The sequence below is a fragment of the Plectropomus leopardus genome, chromosome 7, assembly GCF_008729295.1.
Source record: "Plectropomus leopardus isolate mb chromosome 7, YSFRI_Pleo_2.0, whole genome shotgun sequence".
In the NCBI taxonomy this organism is placed as follows: Eukaryota; Metazoa; Chordata; class Actinopteri; order Perciformes; family Serranidae; genus Plectropomus; species Plectropomus leopardus.
In genome coordinates, this window is record NC_056469.1 from 5842522 (window position 1) to 5865913 (window position 23392).

The window sequence follows — 23392 nt, forward strand, 5'->3', positions numbered from 1 at the left end:
AAAATCCCTTTTCTCATGTTTTAGCATTTTTAAGACCAATACAACATTTTAATACCAATTCAGGCCTTATTTCTGGATTGCTGAATTCAATGCTTTCTAAGAATCCAAAGGAACCCTGTTATTTCCTGTCTTGTATTGAATCCCCTTTCTTCTAATATGCATTTTTCTCTTTGTCTAATGATGACTTATTTGGGACTTCTTTAATCTGACTCTCCTTTCTCCATTTTGTCTTTCCCTCTCCATCGCCCTCCTGCTTCCCTTCATTCAAAACTCTTCCCTTCCCTCTTCCTCCTTCTCCTGTTTCTCTGAGCACACTGGCATCATCCTGAGGTCTGTTCAGGATGTGTTCCATCAATCTCCGCCTGCTGCTGACGACCAGCGCAGAAACAACAGCAGCAGTAGTGGTGCACACTGCAGTGGGAGTAATGCAACATTCTCCTGTCTTACATCTCTCATGTACAGCCTCTCCCGGGGGGGTCATTCCCGCTGACTTATTGTGGCAGCTCAAACGCTCAACCTAACAGAACAGGAATCCTAACCTTTATCTTTGTAAAATTCCAAGGTATCCTTTTTCTGAGGTGCACAGCAGACTGGAGAGGCCAAAGTGCTGAGTGATGGAGGCGGTGCAGCTAAGGCTAAAAGTCAGCAAATACATCTATTGTCACTGGCGATCAGTCTGCGTAATTGGAGACAGTTTGTCTCCTTTCGATGGCAACAAATCTGGAAACACTATGTGAAGAAGCCCTCGGGGAAAACAGCCGCGTGTGTTGTGACAGAGATCTATACGAGTGCTGAAGTTATCAAGAAATAACAAATAAAGACAAGAAACAACTAAGTGAGACAAACATGTTATTCAGCAGGATAACTTCTGACATTTGCTTTGAAATACCTTTTACAATGCAAAACTAGAATAATCTCCCTCGCGGTTGCCTTTGCACAGTTTCAGGATTAGAGTCACCAATTCAGTATCTGACTAAATGTGTCCCATTCGTATAAGTTTTAATGTTGAGTGATGTCCAGAGAAGTGTTTTTGAAGAATATTATGATGTCACATTGAAGCTAACCTTTGACCTTTAAAAAAGAAATTAAATATAATTTTTCAAAAATATAAAATGTCATCACTTCATCAGTATGTCTTCTTAAACATATATTTTAAAACATTTGTGTGATTAGCATTTTGATTCTTGGGCTATAGCCAAAAACATGTCACGGTGACCTTTGACCTTTAACCACCATCCAAATTAGTTCATTCTTGAGTCCAAGCAGAGGTTTGTGCCAAATCTGGAAAAAAATCCTAAACATTGTTCTTAAGAGCTCACGTTCATGACAATGAGATGAATGCAAGGTCACATTAACGTTGACCTTTGACAACCAAAATCAAATGAGTTCATCTTTAATTGCGCATGGACGTTTGCGCCAAATTTGTAAAATTCCTTTAAGGCATCCCCTAAAGTGTTCATGACAATACTATGGACAGACAACATGAAAACATAAAGCCTCCAGCCACAGATGTTTCCAGTGCAAAGGCATGAAAATGGTCCTATTTGTTGGCATTTAGTGCCATGCAAACTTTGTTATTCTCCATTGGCAACATTTACAGGTGTTATTCAAAGTTTCAACATGCTCTCAGAGATGAGGCAAAGAGATGAAATATCAGGGTCTATAATGAGATCGACATACAGGATCTCAAACCTCTCAGGTATTTCAGAGAGTGCTCAAATATGATCTATGAGGAGCTGAATGAAACTTTTGCTGCACATGATGACAACATTAGTTCTATGGCTGTTATTTGAATGTCTTGCTCAGAACAGACATACATGATGTTATGTTTTTTGGGCCATATAAACAGCATTTCAAAGAGTTTAGGGCCAAACTGGGGATGAATGATCCAATGCATGTCAATAAACACCAGCGGTCCCAACATTTTCACTTGCATCCAGTCAGACTTGTCTTGAGAGAAGCAGTGGCTCTGTAATTGTGGGGTAAAGAATATCCATGAAAAGACAGTTCACTGCATACTAATCTCCATTTCCTTTGTTTACTGTAAACAAATCAAAGAACTACCATTAACAAATGTGTTTTGAATAGTATTTCTATGTGCAACGAAGAGAAATCACTATAAATAGTAGTCATCTGAAAGCAGAGTCAGTGGGAGGGGATTAGCATTCATATTAGTGCAAAAGTCTAAACTCTATTTCTTTTTCCATTGCGCTGCAGTTTCAACTGTGTTTACCAAAGTCAACACATCAAAGATGGATGAAAGCTGAAAAGCTGGTGAAAATCAGAGCGGGGCAACAGCGCTGAGTATTGTGTCACTGTGCAGTTATGCAGATTTGAGTAAACAAAGTGCAAATTGTTTGAGGTTTTAATTAACATTTTCGACAATCATTTTATCTGAAGTAACCCAATATAACAACATCTGTCAAGCAGATGCAGGCACTTAGGGAGCCCAGTTCCTGCTCTGTCCTCGTCCTGCTGCAACCTCCTTCGACAGGCGACATGTTGCTCAGCGGTACCACGGTACAAATGGTACAACACTATGTTCCGTTTTATCTCCTGCGTGTCAGCCCATCACTCTCTTTTATCTTACTGTTTCCATCTGGTGGCCAATTTGGGAAACATGCAAAAACTGAAAAACAAACCAACAATCCCTGATCATCTGTTACAGCGCATCTGCTCACACCCAACGGCACAGAGAAATTGGACACTTTTGAATTTACATTAGCATTAGCAGTTCTGATTGTTAGAGTGGAAACACTGTGGTGCCTCCTGGATAATAGTCAGTGTTGATGATGAAGGCAGGGTTTGGTCCGAACACGAAAACAAACATCTCGTTCTCACACACACTTGAACATAAGCGCATGAAAACATCTTTTTCTCTCAGGCCGCAATACACACGCATACTCATCTGCAGCAATCAGACACTCGCAGTGTCTCACAACAACTTTAGATCCAAGACTAACACAAACATCTCACTTTACAGTTTACTGACAAACCTTGTTTTTGGCAGATAAAGGCTTTGCTAGCATGTGTAAAAGAAAACAGCGATATTCCAAATAATCGTGAAAGCAATACTGGTATTCGGTTCCCAGAGTGTGTGAATGACAGAGTGTCAAATCGTCCAAAAAAGGCAGACATCACATATTCTTCAACAAACAAGGGCGGAAAGTGGAAAATCTGACTAAGTGCTATGATCAATAAATATTCAGAATGTATTTATACTTATTGTCTTTATAAAACCTGCTGTTTGATTAAACACATTCCCCGAAGAAACACATTCCAACACTTCAGCTACAAATAAACTTTCATCTCAATGAATAACAAATATAAATGTGTTGTGCTGGGTATAGCCCTTTAGAGTGTGTCCACATCAATATTTGTTTGGTCACACAATGACATGAAACAGAACAAATTTGTTCTCCATTACATTTTTCTATTGGATATTTGGAGCTCTGTGTAACTGTGCTTCGTTTTCAAAGAGCCTGGATTGGTTCCTGTTGGCACACGAGGGTACGAGGCAAATGACACGCCACAAAAAAACATGTACATTTAGTGGAGTGCATTACTGAGTCTTAAAATTGTGGTTTCTTTAAAAGATGATAAAATCTGCCAAATGGGCTGAGGTCATTACAGTTGTTTCCAATGCAGCTCCACCTGTTTCAAGAATTCCCTTGAAACAAGTGGCGATGTTTTTGCAATACAGCAGAGTTAGATGGATCACATCACCGGTTTGATTTTTTTCTTTTTTTTCTCTTCATTTTTTCACTGAGATAAAAGAAACACTAAAGTAAGTTATTAAGGTCCAGGCCCTTGTTACTTTGGAGTGAAACAACACGGGTCATTTACTGATTTACTGAGCTCATGGAAGTCTTAGTAGGGGGTTGGAGAAAAGATTATAAAATGTTTCAACACTCTAAAACAACCACAGCTTAGAGTTTGCTGTAGAGATCTTATCAAACAACAGTTTTTACTTTCCCATTGAACATACTCGATCACAACGTAAAGGTGAAATGACAGCTCAAGTTTTTTTAAAAAAATTTAAAAATTGTTAGCGGGTAATTACATTTATATATATTTTTATATATTTATACAATTAACACAGTGTCTTACAAGTAACAGACACTTGTAATGCTTATTAAAGACCTTTTTAAAGATAAATTTTCACCAAATTTAGGAGTGACATCTGGACACATTTTTTTTCTCATTCAAGCACTGCAAGGAAGTAAGTATAAAGCTAAGTAGTTTATATGTAGTACCATGCAGAGGTAGATTTAATGTAGGAATATTGTTATTGGGGTGGTCAGTTAATCTACATTTTGCCTACAGGTAAATGCAAGTATAACTTAAAGAGACAGAAATAGGTTCACTGGTAGGTTTAAAAATGTATAACATCAGAGTTGTGAACTTTCTCGCAGAAGAGCTTAATTCATTTTTGACAAAAATAAATATAAAATTAAAATATATTTAAACAAAAATAAGATATTTGTGACATTAAGGCCTCACAAATTCAAATGTTAGACTGATGACTTAAAGTCTTATATATATAAATTCAATATACAATGTTTTAAGACTTTTTAAGAACCTTCAGAAACATTGTCAAAGTTTTGGGGTTCTGTGTTTCTGGTTTAAACATGGTGATCTTCATTTGAACTATGAACATTAATATTGGCTGTCCCATTAGAGTAGCAGCTGCAAAGTATGTTTTTCATTTTGTTCCTTCCTTTCGTGTTCAGTCAATCACAAATTAATTCAACAAATTACAGAAAGTATGGTTTTATGTTCCTTCACCTGTGATGCAGTGCATGGAAGTTCTTTGTACTTCTTATATGTTTCTGTCAACAAAAGCTCATTGATGTTTTGAAGTTTCTGCAAAAAACTGAAATATGTTTTTCTTCTACTCACCTTCTATCCGCGGCCCGGACTTCATGCTCAGACTTCCCATCATGCCCGACACCGTCACTGCCACACTGGGCTTCATTGGATGGGCCTCTGTTTCCATGACGATTACAATCTGGGCAGTGTGAAGAGAGACCTTGTGGAAGGACAGAGCCAGGGCCCTGATGCTACTGGCTTTAGCCAGGGCCGAGGCCTGATGGTGTGGCTCTGGGCGAGCAGGAAAGGTCCTGGGCAGTGTCTTGGTGGGGGAGGAATGAGGGCTGGAGGATGCAGACGGTGGTTTACTGGAGGTATCCCATGTGTGGTTTGGTAGGACTTTTTTCAGGTAAGCTTTGGCCTGCTCCAGCTTCGCAAGTGTGGGGTTGATTTTCAGAGGGCGTGAGAACTCCACATTCAACTCAGCTGTGGACAGAGATAGAAAAAAAAAGAAAATGAGGGAAAGAAAAAGATCAGATTTAGGGAACAGTTAAGAAAAGAGACCAAGAAAATATCTTTAAATCTAAGCTGTCAAACAACAACTCCCTCTATGCACAGTTTCTTAGCAGTCTCTCTCAAAATTGGGAAAAATCTCTTGTACTCATCCTGAATTAAATTAATTAAGTGCCAAGTGATGAATAAAACAAGGCAGGAAGTAGAGAGAGCAAGGCTTTTGGGCAGGTTATAAAACATGACTTAATTGTTGAGACAAAACAAAGCTACCTAAAGAACACAAGTAATAAAACTCTTCAGTGGTGTGGGTGTTTGTGTGTGTTTTATTAGCCAAGCTACCAGAAGAAAATGTTATTGTATATTTCTGCCAACCATGGATGTTACATTTGTGCGTATCATATGAACACCTCTGACATAGTCTATGAGCTGAAGGTGGATGGTGTGACACCCAGGAAAGATGCCTGCCAAGCTGTAGACCACTGTTCCAAGACCAAAATACAACAAAACAGTTGTTTTTTAGCGAGTTATTGCTGCGTTTCTGGTGCCACCAAATGTGGGTGTGTTTTATCCATTGGTAGTGCCACAAAAGTGTTGTTTATTATCAAGACATTGCTGCATTTCCAGCCTTATTAGTGCCAAAAAAAGTGGTTGCATTTTATTGAGAAAACGCTACATTTCCAGTTTGGATAGTGCCATCAAAAGCAGTTGTTTATTATCCATACATCGTTGCATTTCCAGACGGTATAGTGCCAACAAAAGCGGTTGTTTTTTACTGAAACATCTCTGCTTTTTCAGCTGGGACTTGGCCTCCCAAATTGTGTCTTTTAAGATAAAACCCAATCTTTTCCTAACCACAACCAAATGCTTTTTGTGCCTAAGCCTTACCACAGTGTTGTTAAAAGGCAAAGAATTATATCCACTACATAATGACGCACAAATATAACGTATCTGGGGTTTGCAGAAACGTACATTTCCAACTTTTATTCTGGCAATTTGGCTGGTTCTGTTTGTTTTTTTTTTTAGAATGGGAAATTTGTATTTGATGTATATTTTTTATGAATAACAACCAAGGGAAAGACGGTTTAGTCTTCCTCAGTGCTACATCAGGCTCTCTAAAACTGTGTTAATCCGCAGACATGAATTGAATAAATTGTCTTCAGGGGCACTTGCGCTGTAAAATGCAACCTTGTCATTTGGAAACCCACCATAAACTGGGCACAATCCATTTGAAGCTTTTAAGGAAAGGCAAGCTTCATCAGTGTCCCACTGAGCAAGACCTGTTGCTATCTAACCCATGGAATACTGCATGGTACAGTGTCTCGTAAATCAAACTTTGAACTCTTTTCTCCTCTAATCACTCACTTTGCATGCAAGGACCTGTTAAAGAACAGCTGTGTCCACTCTCAACCTCTTTCTCCTACTCTTATATGCACATATATGCACACACACACACACAATTACTGGCTGTCTCACTGTAACATCCTAACGTGACACTGTGGAATAGCAGAGGAGAATCTCTTCTTCATGCCAGCCACATAAATCTAAGAATGCCTCGGCTCTCTCCTGTTCTACCTCCTTCCCGCTCTCTGGTGCGCTGCAGCCTTCAAACACTTGACTGGAATTTACAGAGACACATGAATTAACTCAATGCCGTTTTACACCACTTCCATTATCCCATTTTTCCACTTGGTCATGATGATGGGAGAGGGAAGCGGCCGAAAACAAGCGCAGCTGTTTTTCATGGTCTCATCAAGGCACCAGTGTTTAGAGGGTTTTTAAGGGTTTTAGGCCTCCCGTCTGTCTCCTTCCCAGGTAGGAGCACTGGATGACATGAACGGGAGCACTGCCAAGAGAGGCGAGCGAGTACACACACACACGCACGCATGCACACACGCAGGCACAGACAGACTCTGCCCTCAGGATTCCTTCTCATTTAATCCAGTGGAAGTGAGGCACATGGTCAGATGGAAGGATGGCTGGAGGGAGGAATTGGAGGAAAGATAGGTGGAATTTGCTGTGCAATGTAGCTTATCATTTCCACTTGACTTATCACCAGGAAACTTTCCAGTGGTGGAATAAATAGTCCGTATGCAGCTGTTCATCCAGGTTCCTCTGCTCCCCTCCCTCTGTCTTTCATCCTTTCATTTTCTCCCTCTGTTTCATGTAGCTCATCCTTCTGCTTCTCCCTCAGTCCTTTCTATCTTTTGCTCTTCCTCCACCCTTTAGTGTAATCAACCCCCCCCCTCGTAATCACAGAAAGCTGTCTCTGATCACCCAGTCAGGGCCAGAGCCGGGCCTTGCCTGGCTCTCTGCACGGGGAGACCTGGTCTTCATTATCGATTGTTCTCCATCCCCAGGTCCCTCTCTTCTCCTGCCTTGAAAACCCATTTTACCCCCAACATACAGCCCACTCTGGTGTGACGGTAAAGGATTTATTACCTATATTCAGAAACTCCGCTGACTTGAATGAGCATTGCTAAAGGTACAGCCCGCTATAACTCCGATACTTAACCTACATGTAACTTTTACTTGATATGGGGCACCAATCATGACTTAAAAAGTCTTCTGTTTGAATGCTTTTGGATTCATCCTTGCCACATATTTCATAAGTTCACTGTGCTATATATCTGTATTCTGCTGGTTGCAAACAAATTAGTCATATTTGTATTTAATTAGGAAAACAGAACTCCCAGATCTCCAAACGTCATGATTAGCAAAATGTTATTATCTTGTTAAATCAGACTAACTTCATTTACTGAAGTTGTTAGCAAAAAAACAAGAAAAAGGTAATTCCATTTATTATTTTCAAGTTGCAACAACTTTATAAAAAAAGTAAATACAGCTCTAATACAAGTAAACTTAACAAAGAGATATAAAGTAAACATAAATTAAGGTTAACAGTTACATTTACTTTAATTTTTCAAGGTAACTGGTTTTCAAAATTATTTTAGATAAGATCAACTCATCAGATGTTACAGTGTACTTTGTTAAATGACAGCAAGATGGAGTGTATCTGAAATGGCTGATTTAAACTTAGTAACAACTTTCCATAGAGAAGCGTGGGAAGGGTGGGGGCCACAGCATCTGCACAGCTTCCCCCCTGGCTTTATTCAGCAACTGATGGAGCACATTTTTACTGCAGTGGAGCCATGCCAAAAGATGAATCTAATAAAATCACATCACAGCATTATACGGCCTCAAGTGGAGTACATCTGTCATTTTCCTATGTTTGGTTGTTTCTCTGGAGCTGACATGGGACTGTGTGCGAAATAGCCTTCACAGTAGTGTTCAGTGTGGTTTCACTATCCAGGCGAAAACAGCATAAAAAGAGTAAACTAAAACCTAACAGCAGGAAAAAAAAAAACTATTTACATGCCATGACAGACGTAAACGTTTTATAGACTAAGCTGCAAAATCCTATTTGTATGGATTAAGATGGAACAAAGCACAATGATAAAGACTCCCAACCATACACACTGTTGCACCTCTTAAACACTATAAAGTGAAATGAATACAGTCTTATGTCATGCTGCATGCAAATTGTGTCTATTTTGCTTTAGGAGGGCAAGGAAAGACTGCATAGATTTTTTTCTAATTAAAAAATAATGAAAAATTATATTATAAATATCAATAATTGAAAAAGTGGTGGCACTTTCATCACCAAACAGGGGGAGTCAAAAGAGGGCTTTTCCAGCAGTGACATTCTCACACACCAGTGTTTTTATTGGGAACACCTTGGCTTCAACCGTAAGACTAACAGCTATTTTAAGCTGGAGACCGTCAGTGGAAGGCCTGTGCAAGGAGCGGGCATCAAGCCTAGAGGTTGAGAGGTGGTGTTGGTGTTCGCATACCTTTAAAGAACAGGACTTAATGTGAACAGGCTGGGGGGAATCATAGACTGGCCCTTCTCAGGTGTCAGCCTCTATTAGTGCTGGAGAAAGTGGGAGATCAAGGTCTGACAGAGGCACGTACACACACGTATATATCTCCGCAAAGTGGCGGGGCAGATCAAATATGCTTATTACCCAGGTTACTGTGCCTTTTTGGCGAGGTCATGCATGACGCCGTCCCCACTTTGAACCTGGTGTTGGGCAGATGTGTGTGTGTGTGTGTGTGTGTGTGTGTGTGTGTGTGTGTGTGTGTGTGTGTGTGTGTGTGTGTGTGTGTGCACCCGCCGCAAACATTGTTTTCATTCCCACTCCACCTTTGATTTCTCTAGCCGACTTTTACGCTTGACTCTTGACAGCAGAAGGCCTGTGTCAGACACAGGTGGCAATGTGTCCAATTACACAGGGTCTGTGTGTGAAGGGTATGTCTGTGTTTGTAAGGGCCAGTCATTTTTCTGGAAGGGGTATCTGTAGAATCCCACTGTCACAAAAAAAAGAGTAAGGCCAGTGACACGCGCCTCAGATACCATCTGACTCGAATTAGAGCGGTTTTGGACGGTTCGGAGGGGCACCGGCTTGTATACAGTAACTGACAACTTTTCTGCGAACTCATAGCTTGACGGGAACCAGGGACACAAGAGAGTAATGGTTCCAATTTGTTCTAGCTAATCTATCACCTGTTGCTTCTTTCGTCTCCAAGTGGTAGCAGTTACGTCTCTGGACTCGCTCACTGACCCTCTCAAAGACTCGAACTGAGTAGGGAAGATGAGAGAGAGGGAGAGCGAAAGAAAGTGTTTGTGCTGTGTTTTGCTGGTCAATCACTGCACATATTGGAAAAAAGAAAACCCATCCCGGCCTTTTATATGTATGTGTTTGCTGGTCAAGCCTTGAACCCTCCTGGTTTACAAATGTGGCTTCCTGTATGTATCTGCATTAGCAGTGTTTATATGCGTATGTGTGTTTGTGTGTGATGAGCGGCTGCTGAGTGAGGGTCAGTGCTGAAACACCATCCAGTTTACAGTACACATGTTACAAGTGTTTCCCACTCGGCATCCTTGGGAGGGCAGCTTTGATTGGTCTTGCAGAATAAATGCTGCTGAAATTGCGAGCATATTGTTGTAAACACACAGCGAGACGTGGCCTCGTGGCGGTCTGCTCTCCGTTTGCGCCTCGTTGAAGTAAATCAAATGTGAAGCGCTGTCGAATCAAAGTCAAGCTGCCAGACATGATACATACACATCGCAACACACGCAGCGACAGACAGTTATAAAGACTTGCACATGCAAATAAACCATCTGTGAAGACACAATGGGATTGATAAATAAAATGCTGGAGGAGCCTTTTCCTCCTAATCCTGTCTTCATCGATCTTTTGTTTATCCTTGCACCTTTTGTTTCATGTTCAATTTAGGTGAATCCAAACAATTAAACTTAATTGACCAGAGGCATCATACCATGTCTCAGCAGATCCAGACATTTACTGAGCCTTCTAATAAATGATGCTGATGCTTCAGTGCAGACTGTCTAAAAGAATTCAGGACTTGAATCACATGACTTGGACTCGAGTCAGACTTGAGTCACAACTTTGACGACAAAATAAAAAAAAGACTTGTAACTTAACACCAATCACTCGTGACTTCACTTGGACTTGAGCCTTTTGGCTTGAAAAAAATTGATACCTTCCCCCAAAACCTAAGATTTAAAACTGAAAATAATATCAAAAGTGTGCAACAAAGCAACAAATTTCCCATAATATACCGATTCAACTTACTTGCTGTTCACTCCCTGCAAGTTCAAACTTATTTCCCAATATTCACTTTGTTTAAACCATTTAAACAGCAGAGGAGAACCATGATGACCTAACATCACATGATTGAGTGTCAGTTGGAAAAAAATTATATCAGAGACAATTTCATTTGCAAACTAAAACTACACAGTAGTCTGCAAAATACAAATTGCAGTATGCAAAACATGTGGGTTAAAAGTTACAGACAGACACACAACAACCTCAACCTTCACTCGACATTTGAAGATGCACAGTTACAACAGCAAGTCAAGGCTAATATGACCATAGCGGGTGCTTGGCTTCTTTATCACTCTGTTGTTAAAATGGCATTATGTTTAGAGAAAAGTGCAGGAGGACTTTTTGGACTCAAAACTCAACATTTAAGACTTGAGACTTGCCTTGAGACTTTTCACTCTGGACTTGGGACTTGCCCGTCTTGAATTGGGATTTGAGTGCAAAGAATTGAGACTTACTTGGGACTTGCAAAACAATGACTTGGTCCCACCTCTGCTGTCAACTTTTCCACAAAGGTCAGCATCCCTAATTCCCCAGATCTTTGTAACTTCTTCCTTTGCTCCTCCATTCCTGAAGAGGATGATAATCTCCACCAGAGAGTCATCTAACCAAACAACTCACAGTTGTGTTTTGTGTGTGTGTCCGTGTGTGTGTGCGTGTGCGTGGGTGCGTGTGTGTGTGCGTGAAGGGGTGAGGGCGAACCAGTAGCATGTGTGGTCAATTCTAGATATTTCCAGCACAGCCTGACCTGGGGCAACCTCACACTGAGCCTGGATCCTGTCTGAGTCATTTGGGAGGGTGTTGTTTATATGTATGTGTGTGTGTGTGTGTGTGTGTGTGTGTGTGTGTGTGTGTGTGTGTGTGTGTGCGTGTGTGTGTGTGTGTGTGTGTGTGTACAAAGCATGAATGTGAATGATTATGATTGAAGTTATCCTACTGAGATGAGGATGGCTCTGCTCTTTAGTAGTTCAAGGGAAACACCTGACTGTAATTGTACAATGTCGACATCTGGGCTTAAACTAAACACTAGAATCAGATGGAGCTGCAGCATAATGTAATAGAGATATGACAGGCGGTTACCCTGTTCAGTGAAACATCCTTAGTTAACAAATCAGAAAAAATTGTAAAATCACACTGAACATTATGTAGTTTCGAATCAGTAAATATACCAAGTGAACCTAAATTTATTTAAATATTAATACAACCTTTGGAAATAATACTTCATCTACTTTCTTGCTGCTTTCCAAAGGGAGATCAGAGGTCAGTTCAGTATTTGTTGAAGGAAAGTTTCTCTTTGCTCATTACATTAAGCTGCCTCTCACTGCATCCCCATCACACAGGATTCATATTTACCATATAAGCTCAAAACCTGACTGAAATACTGATGTAATTCATGCCTCATGGAAAGGTCATGCACGCTGTAATTTGACTGCTGGCGCCATCTGGAATGAGCAGAGGGGTAGATGGACATTGGTGCTGTGCGCCTCTATTGTGTGATTGCAGCAGTGTACAGAGGGCCGCATTGTGTTGTGTGATTCCAGGTGGACGGAGAAGCTGAGGGCTTTTCCGCTGACAGCAGGAAGGGATGGGTGTGGGCGGGGGGGCTATGTGCTTCCCCGAACCGTCATCAATAACACCTACGGCTCAGCCTGGAGCTCCTTTTTGTATACATGCACGGTGTGTGTTCATGATTGTATGCATGTGGAAGAAAGACAGACTATATGTCAAAGTATGTCGTCTGTGTGTGTGTGTGTGTGTGTGTGTGTGCATCTGCAGCATCTGGCCTACTGGGTTCAGGGAGCTGAACTCTGGAGGATGTCCTGCGCCTACACACACTCTCCATGAAACCCTCACAGGGATAACAAGGTTGCACACACTCATACGCTCAAAAGCCCACTCACACTTTTATTCATTGCTGTACTATTTGTGTAGGATGTCAGCCACACCCTTGGGTCAACATCTTAAGCTTAAAGCTGCTCATATGGATATCATATCAGTCTAAAAATAGACAACCAAACCCTGTGAAGAGCAGATCCACAGGAGCTTGACATTAAACACACACACACACACACACACACACACACACACACACACACACACACACACACACACACACACACACACACACAAACACACACACAAAAAAAATCCACAGGAGCTTGTAGTCTGCTGTTCAAAGTGAGTGTAAGTAATATCAGTGGACTACTGCAGGAAACATATGCAATGTCATATAGACTACTCATCATCTGCACACACAGCAGAAAAGTAGATTTTTGTGTTTGCGTCTGGTATGCGTTTGATCAGTGTGTATGCGTGCGCTCTTCTTGCTGCTTCACAGCAGTGGACATTTCCCCCAAACGGGATTAAATGTGAGACGGATGCCTTAAAATAGTAAATGAGCGTGTTAGCGTGAGTATACAGAAGTTGCATACACTGAACAATGTGGGGTTTTTTGTGTGTGTGTGTGTGTGTATGCGTGTGTGTGTGTGTTTGCGTGTATGATCCTCACCGGGCCCATTGAGGAAATCTTTGATCTGGAAGCAGAGCAGAGGGGGAGGGATGCCCGTTTTACTGTCTACCTCTCCTGCTACCGTCTGCAGCCAAAACACATTGTAGTCCAGAGACTCTGGCAGAGTTTTTCCTGGGTCTGGGTGAAAGATTAAGAGATTAAGGAAAAGAGAAAATGAGCAAAAAGGGGCAGAATGGGAGAAAACAGGCCAGACAAGAAATTGCATGAACATATTTGACTATAAATTTTTTTTTTTATATTTAATGGTCTGAAAGTCTTCCTTTGTTGGATTAATGCACTTTTAACATGGTCTTTATTTCCATCATAATATCCAAATCCTACCCTTTACTCTAACAAGATCCCTTTAGTACCTCTCCCCGACATTAATGCTCTCTCTTACCTAGGCACTTGTAGTCAGAAGCCACTCCTCTTAAGGCCACGTCAAACACGGAAACCTCCATCCTCTGCTTGCGGTGGTGGCAGCTGAGCAGAGCAGAGGGTTGCATCACCTGGATGTACAGGAGGGGTTCCAGCACCTGGTCCCCAGCCCCTCTTCTCCCTGGCTGCCTCACTATGGTCACACCTAATGCTTGGCGAGCTGAAGAGCGGCTGGGGGTTGGCAGGCCACCCAGGGATAGCAGGCTGCCTTTCAGCAGAGGAGAGGCTGGCTGCGAGTTGTTGCTGTTGAGGATGTCCTCAGCAGTCAAGCCAGCGAGGGAACCCTGGGCAGCTGGAGCGGGGTCTGGAGTGGGGGAGGTTGAGGTCGGAGGAGACTCGGGCAGGATCTCAGGCTGGTTGAGGGCGCTCTTTCCCACCTAAAGTAGATGCAGAAAGCTTATCTAGGTTCAGGTTACTCTATTTGTACCATTAGGCAGATTTGGTTTGCAGTATAAAGTGCAAGGCATCTAATTAACACAGTGTCAGACACCACAAACAAAATACAGGATAAAACATGACAAGAAGATAAAAGAAAAAACAATTAAAAATGTCCCAGTGCTAATCAAAATGTTAAATATGTAATAAATACCAATAAAACAAATAAACAATAATAAATAAATAATAAATAAACAAAACTACAAAACCAAACCTTAAAGTTAGTACTGTGTCAAGCCTGACTTTTTGCAGAGTTCACTGCAACTATTTAAGGCACTGATTCAATAAGATGCTTGAAACATTACTAAGTTTTGGACCATCACAACTTGCCAGCATCTTGCAGTTTACACAAATCCTGTTGATCCACCCACATACATCCACTGTTTCACTTTTCATAATAACAAGTTTTACCACATAAAATGTCCACTCAGTGTGAATCTGAGCAAACATTATCTCGAAAAACTTCAGAGCTCCTAATGCCTGTGACAACGATGTGTTTGTTTTTCTATTTTGTGTGGGACAGTGTTGAGCTGGTGCCCAGAAGTGTTTCACTTACATATCAGCCAGATCACATTACCAGACTGAGTGTAAAGAGCAGCTTTTTATATACATCATACATTTAAAGTCTTTAGTCTGCTAGATGGGCAGTGACAGATTAAATGGAGTACACTAAAGGTACCGAACAAATCCACCTTACAGTATAAAACACGTCATTATGTTGGATTAAATTCAGCTAAATGTCTTTGGACAGTCTGGAATTGCTCCTCATTAACCACATTAGGCAATGCCAAATTTTAAAGTTGATTTGAAATTGTGTAATATTGATCCTTTGTGCTTACACACCACTACAATCCTCACATAAATGACACATATTGCTATTGTGCATGGTTTGAAAAATTATACACAGATGGACCATTGACAAATCCAGGAACTGAGTCATGAGAGTGCCTCCGTGTCACAGGCTTTTTGTTTACCTTATCCCCCGGCTCCTTCTTCTCGGGCGTGCTGGGGGTGTCCGATGATGAGGGAAGGGTCTTCGGGGGGCAGGAGCAAGCGTAGGTCATGACAGACAGCCTACTTGCTGTGAGAAAGATGTCGAAAGGGATGAAACTGAGGTTCTTGGTGATGGTGGACTTGTGGGAGGGCCTGGCAATGCAGTGGTGGCTGGCGCCGCTCTGCTGCTCTATTTGGACAATGCGAATGCGAGCGCTGTCGCTGCCGAAGCCGCTGTCCGGCCCGGTCCCGCTGTGACGTGAGGAGGAGTCGACGCCCGCTGCAGGGTCTCGACTGCCACGCTTCTGCTCCTGTCGACGCACCTGTACAAACAAACAGAGAGGTGAGGCTGCGGTCCCACTGATGCTGAAGTCTACATCACAGCTATTCAGACCGGCACAAAAGCTTTTCTTTGCCCCCTGTATCTGATATGACTTTCCTTGATATATAAGCAAACTGAGGTTTTCAACAACAATAGTAAAATTTTTAAAAAAGAAGGTAAAAATGTGTAACTCATACCTAATGTTTGCGCTCTTTAGCAGTGGCTGTAGTTGCAAGGATTAGTTGACTAACTAACTGGTCAATCCACAGAAAATTAATCTTTCCATATTTTGATAGACAAATAGTTACTTAATCTTTTTTTTTTTAGCAAAAAGTCAAACATTTTGTGGTTTCATGCTTCATAAATGTGAGAATCTGATGCTTTTCCTTGTCCATTAAATAGTAGTATATAGTATATAATAGTATAATTTTTAGACTGTTGGTTGGATGAAAAATAATACTTTTTTAAGACGTCACCTTGGGCTCTGGGGAATAGAGTGGTGCAGCAATGAGTCCTAAAACCTGGAAATGAGTTAGCATTTCAGCAGTCACAGTTCCCTTGTCTCGCAGTCAGTGGGTTTTTAAAGGGTTTTTGGTGAGATGCCTGAAATAAGGTGGCAAACACAAGCTGAAGATTGTCTTCACAAGCTTTCACATTTTGTTATATAATATAAAATACATTAGTAAATCCCCCGCTTGTGAAGTTTGAAGCTTTTATGTGTCTTAAAAAAGGCGGTTGCAAACAAGTTGCTATATGAATCTACAGAACATCATCACACTGAACGCAGCTTTACATGTTTGTTGCTACCTTGGTGATGTTCGCTTACAGCCTAACATTAGCTTTGTTCTTTAGGTGATAGTAATCATGCTTAAAACATTGTTGTTCACTTGCTGAACAAAACATGTAAGTATCATAAAAGCTCACTTTTTGCATTAATAGAGAATCCAATGGAAGATAAAGATAAACTTTATTGTCTGTCCCAATCAGTGACAGAAATGAACCTTTGACAAGGCTCCAACAATAAATACAACACATTATTTAACACACTTAAGACACATTCAGACTCACGAAGTACAGACATAAAAGCAGCATCAGATAAAGATTTCCATCGGCTCTTTGATGAAAGAACCAGAGCGATGCTAACTTTTGCGTCGGTGTACAAAAAAAGCTGCACCCTATTGCACGGGGCAGGTTTCACAATTTTCTGAGATTTAGTTACGAAACAGTTTATAGATTAATCAAGAAAATAACGAGTAGATTAAACCATAATACATAAAAAATAATTTCACTGTTTCCTAACATACAACCGAAACCAACTACCACATGAACATGATGCTACCTCAAACAACAGTTGATCTCAGATCTCAGTAAAAGACGTTTTCCAATGGTTGACACCAAACTGGAAAAACTACAAACAATAACACACCCACACACACACACACACACACACACACACACACACACACACACACACACACACACACACACACACACAGCTGCTACCTGTGTAACTCCACAAACACCCTTAAACATGTGCAACAGCTTTATAAATGTGACTTGAAACATGAGAATTCAATTTGCATTAAAACAAACTGCATTATCTCAAACCAAACCAAGATGCTGCATTTGAATCGCAGAGATGGATCAGACCATCAAATAAAACTGGATGAGAGCACTTTTTTCTTTCTTTTTTTTTTTTTTTTTGCAAAAGTTTGTTTCTTGTTTGGATCCTGACTTTACAAGAGGACACAAACCAAATAACTCGCTTGATTGAAACCATGGACAAATTGACCAAAGGAGGAGAGCATCATATAGCCACAGAGACATTAAAGACATTCCCTGGGACTTTTCCCTGATGTCTTAAAATCATTTTGCACTTCTTGCAATATTGGAAATGTCTTTTAAGAAGGGCCTCACCCCGGCAAATCACATCGTTTCGTGCAGTGACTGTGGTATTGTGTCTAAAGCAGCCGAGATTTTATACTTGGCTCCAACTAACGGATGTCGGGAGAGTTCCAGCCGTTGTGGCAATAAAAAGCTTTCAGTGACAGATGATATAAATCAATGTGAGTAGGTTGCTGGGCTTCAAGCGACACTGAAAACAGGCATCTTTATTCTGCTACCAAAGCGTGCCATCTTCAAAACTATAAAGAAGCCGCCCCTTGATCCCAGGGGACGTAAACGAGACAAACATGTAAAACTAAATGCTACCTATCAAATAATAAATAACTCGACATGTTTATGTAGAAATGACACGTGTGGACAAAAACAAGCTGGGATAAACAGAAGCGTTTACTTTACAAAAATTTTTCCAAGTGAATGGAAAATTTTTTTGTAGAACTTCAAACCACCCGCACAAAAGAACTCCCTTTTCTTTCAAACAGCGGAACTGAGACCGCCAGAAACTAAAAATATCGTCAAAGAGAAGGGTCCATGTAAATATGTAAAACAGATTTCAGCTTATTTAAGCAACACATCATATAGAGTCAAACACTCCTCCTATGGCTGCAGGTTTGTCAGGTGCATCACAAAGAGACCTAGGTCTCTTAATCATCATTTCTTATAAATGCTACCTTATTATTTAGGTCTTTGATGGTTCCCTTTCATGTCAATGGGTACAAAATCAGTTTCATTTAGCTACTGCTGTCTTATTAAAACATAATTGTGATAAATTGAAAATACCGAGGACCTATGGAATGAGTTTTCAAAAGACCTGAGGTATGTCCTATCCTATCCCACCCTCCTGTGCTCCAACCTGCACATGGTTGCTATTACAGCATGTACTCTCAGCTGCCCCCTCTCTCTCGCTCTACATCGCTCCCTCCCACCCGCTCCATGAGAATTTTAAATGTATATTATTGCTGTGGCGGAGATAGTGTTTCAAGACCTCCAGGCAAATACTAAACCCACTGGCAGCACATTAGACAGAATACTTGACTTATTAGATATTTCCTATTCTAAACAGTGTCATCAAAGGCTAAGAACAAGAGCCTTATAAAACGCTGCGGCATGCCTGCCCGCCTGCCTGTTCTGTTCTGTTCGTCCAGGCTCATGTGTGGGGCTTCTATAGGATCGGCCCTGCCAGATCCTGCTCCTTTCGCTGGCTTAATGAGGACAGGATGTGTGCACTTCTTTTCTGTAGAAATGTAAGATTTTCCAAGCAATGGAGGGGGGAGAGAAAGCAGAAAAAGGGCCTCGACTTGTCTCCATGTGTGTTGTGTTAAGCGGGTGAAACTTGTATTGAGGTAAAGAGGTATTTGAAAAGGTATTCAGCAGAGGCAAAAATGTCCACTCCGAGGAGCGCCCCGCGTTGGAAGGGGACAAATAAGCTGCACGGCAGCTGGGAAAGAGCGAGCGCCAGGAGAAACTGCCAGATACTCTTTACGCTTCTCTGTCTCTCTTCCCAAGCTAAGGCTGTACACATGCATTTACAATTATAGCAAATACCCCGTCTTCTCTTTAACCACCACTACTAAGAGAGTGCCCCCTAAGCAAATTCTTGGTCTATATTTAGATGTGCTTACAAGTGGAATAACGGATAATCGGGAACACAATTGGGGGCGCAGAGGAAAAGAGACAATGAGAAAAAAACACCACAGCAGTTCATATAGTTTGAATCAATGCGTGCAATCTGTGCATTCAAAAACATGCACACATAAACACACATGATGTCAGTTGCTTTCCCAGGGTTTGATCTCTATACTTTTAAAACACTTTAATGGATTCCTTCCTTTGTTTCTGGGCTTACTTGTATTATTCATAAACTGAAAGAGAACAGGTATACACAAAAAAAACATAAACCTATGACTCTGAAGTCTATATGCTTTAACCTTTTGCCAATTTATTCATTGACAGAGGGCAATAAATTCATAATACAAACATGCACCGGAGCTGCAGGCCAGCTCCCAGCTGAAATCCCCTTTTCCAACCATTACTTTCTATTATATTATATAATGGCTGCACTGAAGCGCTGTTTCCAGATCCCAATACAATCTTTCTCTGGACTTAGTTGATCACGATCATGCGACTTCTCACACACACACACACACACACACACACACACACACACACACACACACACACACACACACACACCCTCTCCCCAACCCCCACCGGCCAATCATGAGGTCATCCCCTCAGAGTCTCAAGGCAGAACATTCTGGAAAATGGAGGATAATCCCCAAAGTGTGAAACCATGAGTCTCCCAAGTGCCAATCATATCAGAGTGCATCTGTACGACTTCTGACCCCTATTTCTGTCAGTGTAACTCAGAACAGCTTGGCTAGAGGAAGGCTAATATGCGGAAGCAAATGTCACATCATCCAAAATGCCACCCGTTTACAGTGTTGGCCGGCGAGCCCAATATGACAACATAACTTTTACATCTGAATAGCACATATGCAGCTGATTGTTTCCAGATGAATGAAAAGTAGGTTGCAATTCAGGTTCAGAGATCAGGGAATATGAAAATGTGGATGTTTTTAGATGGTAGAAGAAGTCGACAGGAAGGGGTATAATAAATAAAGCCAAAGTAACAAAGGTGACTATTATTCCTTTCAAAAGGCTCTGTTTAACAGCCACATGTCCTCAGTGAAGTCTGAAGCCAGTCCAATTATATAATAAAAGCCTCAATAGTGCCCAAGTTTACTTCAGGGACATGAAAAGCACCCAAAAAAGGGAGGCAAAAAAAGCACTGAAAAAGACTATAAAAATATATGATCACTGTATTTTAAGGACACAAGAGACAGAAAAAAAGACGTTATGAAATAAAAAAATAGTGGTAAGAGTGGTATTAATGAACTGAAGTCCAAGTACAAAATGTCACTAAAAACACATTATGAACAGGGCATCCACATGCTAAATAAGTTAAATGTCCGTTGATGACATAACCAGAGTGCTGGTGAATGGAAAGGTTGATTGAGTGACATCACAAGGAAGTGACAACAGTGCTAATTGTGGGAGAGGGTCAAGGCAGCGGTATAAAAAGAACTTGAACGTTAGTGTTGAGTGAAATAGGTCAGCAACTTGACATCATTAGAGAATTACAGAGTTGTTCTTAGAAAACCTTGAAGTAAGTGGAGACAGAGTTGTCACAGAGAGCCAGAAACAGATTGCAGATGAATTTTTAAAGGTCCAGTGCATAGGATTTAGGGGGCTATATTAGTGGAAATTGAATATAAAACATTAAATATGTTCTCTTTAGTGTAGAATCAAGTGAAAATAAGAAGTTGTATTTTTGTTAAACTAGAACAAGCCATTTATATTTACATAGGGTGTGGGTTCTCATTCATGAAGAACACCATGTTGCACCACCACATTTTGCAGGTAGCCCAGAATGATAAACAAAACACAGGCTCCAGACCACAATCCAGGCAGAGCCATTAGTGTTTTTGCATCGGCCACCATAGTTAGAAGTCAATCTGCAACAAGCAGTGTTGGAGATACACTGAGTTGTAACTTGAAACAGCTTTATTCAGTGTTCTTTCCAGTTTAAATCACTGGGTCTGTTTGTTTTGGAGAGGAAGAGATCTCTGTGGATAATTTGGCTCCCAGTAAAAACCTCCTGAACCCCTGGATCATAAGTATAGTAAGCACATCTTATGTTATCAGAAAAAATGGTGAGCAAGCAATGTGATCGGCGACTTGCCCATCACTGACATGCCAAACAAGGCCAGAGATACACTGATTTGTAACCTGAAGCTGCTTTATTTAGTGTTTTTGCTGATTTGAATCATCTGGTCCATTTGTTTTGGAGAGGATGATACCTCTGTGGATAATTCTGCTCCTGGTGAAAACCCCCTGAGAAATAGACACTTAAGGAATACTAGCCCCAAGAAGTTTTAGCTTGTTGCAATCTGCAATCCTCAACGTTAAATGCCACCAAATCAGCCTAAAGTTTGCACAATTCACCTTTGAACATGTCATATTTTCGTACAAAAAAATCCTACATGTATTGTGTTCCTTTTTTCCTGTTACCTCCTTAGAGCATGACAACGTATATGCTCGTTCATCAACTTAAACAGATATGACTGTGGAGATGAAACAAGCTGTAATTAGTAGCATTTTGCACCTAAATGAAACCAGTGACAGGCAGCTTCAGTAGTTAGGTGAGGTCAGCTTGCAAAACTGAGCTGCTTTTCGTGCATTTCATGTTGAAAAATTACATAATGTTGATCACAGTTTTCCCATGTTCTCTTGTAACCACAGTAGAATTCCCATTGAAAATCATGGAAGTCATATTACTAAATCTTTCTGACGTAACTATTCAGTTGAGCTACTTGCTTGCAGGACGCCTGCATGGAAATTAACTTCTGTATCTTGACTACATCAGAGTTTACAAGTTCGGCCCCTGCTGTGCTACCCACTATTGTTTACCAGAGCCATAAAGCTGATAGCAGGCCTCTGTGCTTTTGTGCTGATGGAAGAAAACCTCAATGCGGCAATACCTCATCTTAATCAAAAATAATAACAATAATACTTAACCAAATGCCATAAAGACCGCAATTCATTCTCTCATTTTCTGGAGGAAAACAGAGGGGGGAAGACATTTATAACATGAAGTCACCGCTCTTTGTATGCCATAACAGCGGTCACAAAGTAAAAAAGGGCATCAAAGGCAGTCATTTAATACATTCAACTTTGTTTCAACAACAAAGGCAACCTGCTATGCACTTCAAGTGAACCACAACAAAGAAGCAATGAAAGGTCACGACCCCGGAGCTTGCAAATGGATGCCGAGTGCTTCGGAGTGACTGTCAACTGTATTTTAAACACTGTACTCTAAAGCTCTGAGTGCCAAGTGGGGCCATTTAAACAAGCTCCCTCCACCCAGTAATGCTGGTAGGTGGGTTTACTCCTCCAGGATTTAACAGCAAGAGAGACAATATCCTCTTCGTTCTCTCTTCCCACTACCCAGGCCCCAGAGCATCCCTCCTTAGCCCCTCAGTCTGTGATTTGGACAGAATTGAAGAAATAACAGTGCAAGAATATTTTGCTGGCCATGTCAGACACTCTCTTATTCCCCTGATGCCATGTGACATACAGGGGGGAAAGCAAACATCCGTGTGACAGTAATAATTTACGCATGTTGACATTCCTAAAGCGCTGGGTCAGCTGGAACACTTTCCATCCGGAAAGACCTACTGGAGGAGAAGTGAGCAGAGGCGAGGACTGAGTATGACATGGCTGGTCTAAATAGAGGAACGCCTGTGAAACACCTAACTGAAAAAACAAAGAGAAGATGAACAGACAAGAAAACATGAAGACGAGATGATGTTCTTCCGTTTTCAGCTGCTTTATGGCTTGGAAAAGCCCTGGCTCCAAAACAAAGATGCAATATGATAAAGGCTGGAGAATGAAAAGAAAAATTGTGAAAAGAGTGAGTTAATGTGGTCCATGTGGGGAACTACAGCACGCTGCTCAACAAAAAACCTGGCTCTGGGAGAAGTGGTGGCCAAAGCCTCTGTTTTATAATTGATTGAACTTCAAAACCGATTCTCTCCTACCCCTGCACATGACATTAGTTTGCTTACAAATAAATATGCGGATTGCCTTTGCTTAGTAAAGCAGAGCTGGATCCAGAGCTCTGACATTCAACAGGCTGCGGTGTTGTGCTCAACACGTTTAAGGCCTTCCCAGTACGACTCCAGGCCCTTGGAGGAGCTCGCCAAACCCACCATGCCC

The 23392-nt window shown here is 41.2% G+C and overlaps 1 protein-coding gene across 4 annotated transcripts in view; it reads right to left on the minus strand.

Moving 5' to 3' along the window:
* The window catches only part of LOC121946151 (vacuolar protein sorting-associated protein 13B-like), a 375120-nt gene that overhangs the window by 105398 nt on the left and 246330 nt on the right, over positions 1–23392 (minus strand). For all 4 annotated transcript variants that reach the window (XM_042490601.1, XM_042490600.1, XM_042490605.1 and 1 more), the window contains exons 35-38: positions 15369–15710; positions 13922–14336; positions 13522–13659; positions 4903–5298 (exon numbers count right to left, since the gene is read on the minus strand). In XM_042490601.1, the coding sequence (XP_042346535.1) occupies positions 4903–5298; positions 13522–13659; positions 13922–14336; positions 15369–15710 (1291 nt within the window). The remainder of the gene's footprint in view (positions 1–4902; positions 5299–13521; positions 13660–13921; positions 14337–15368; positions 15711–23392) is intronic.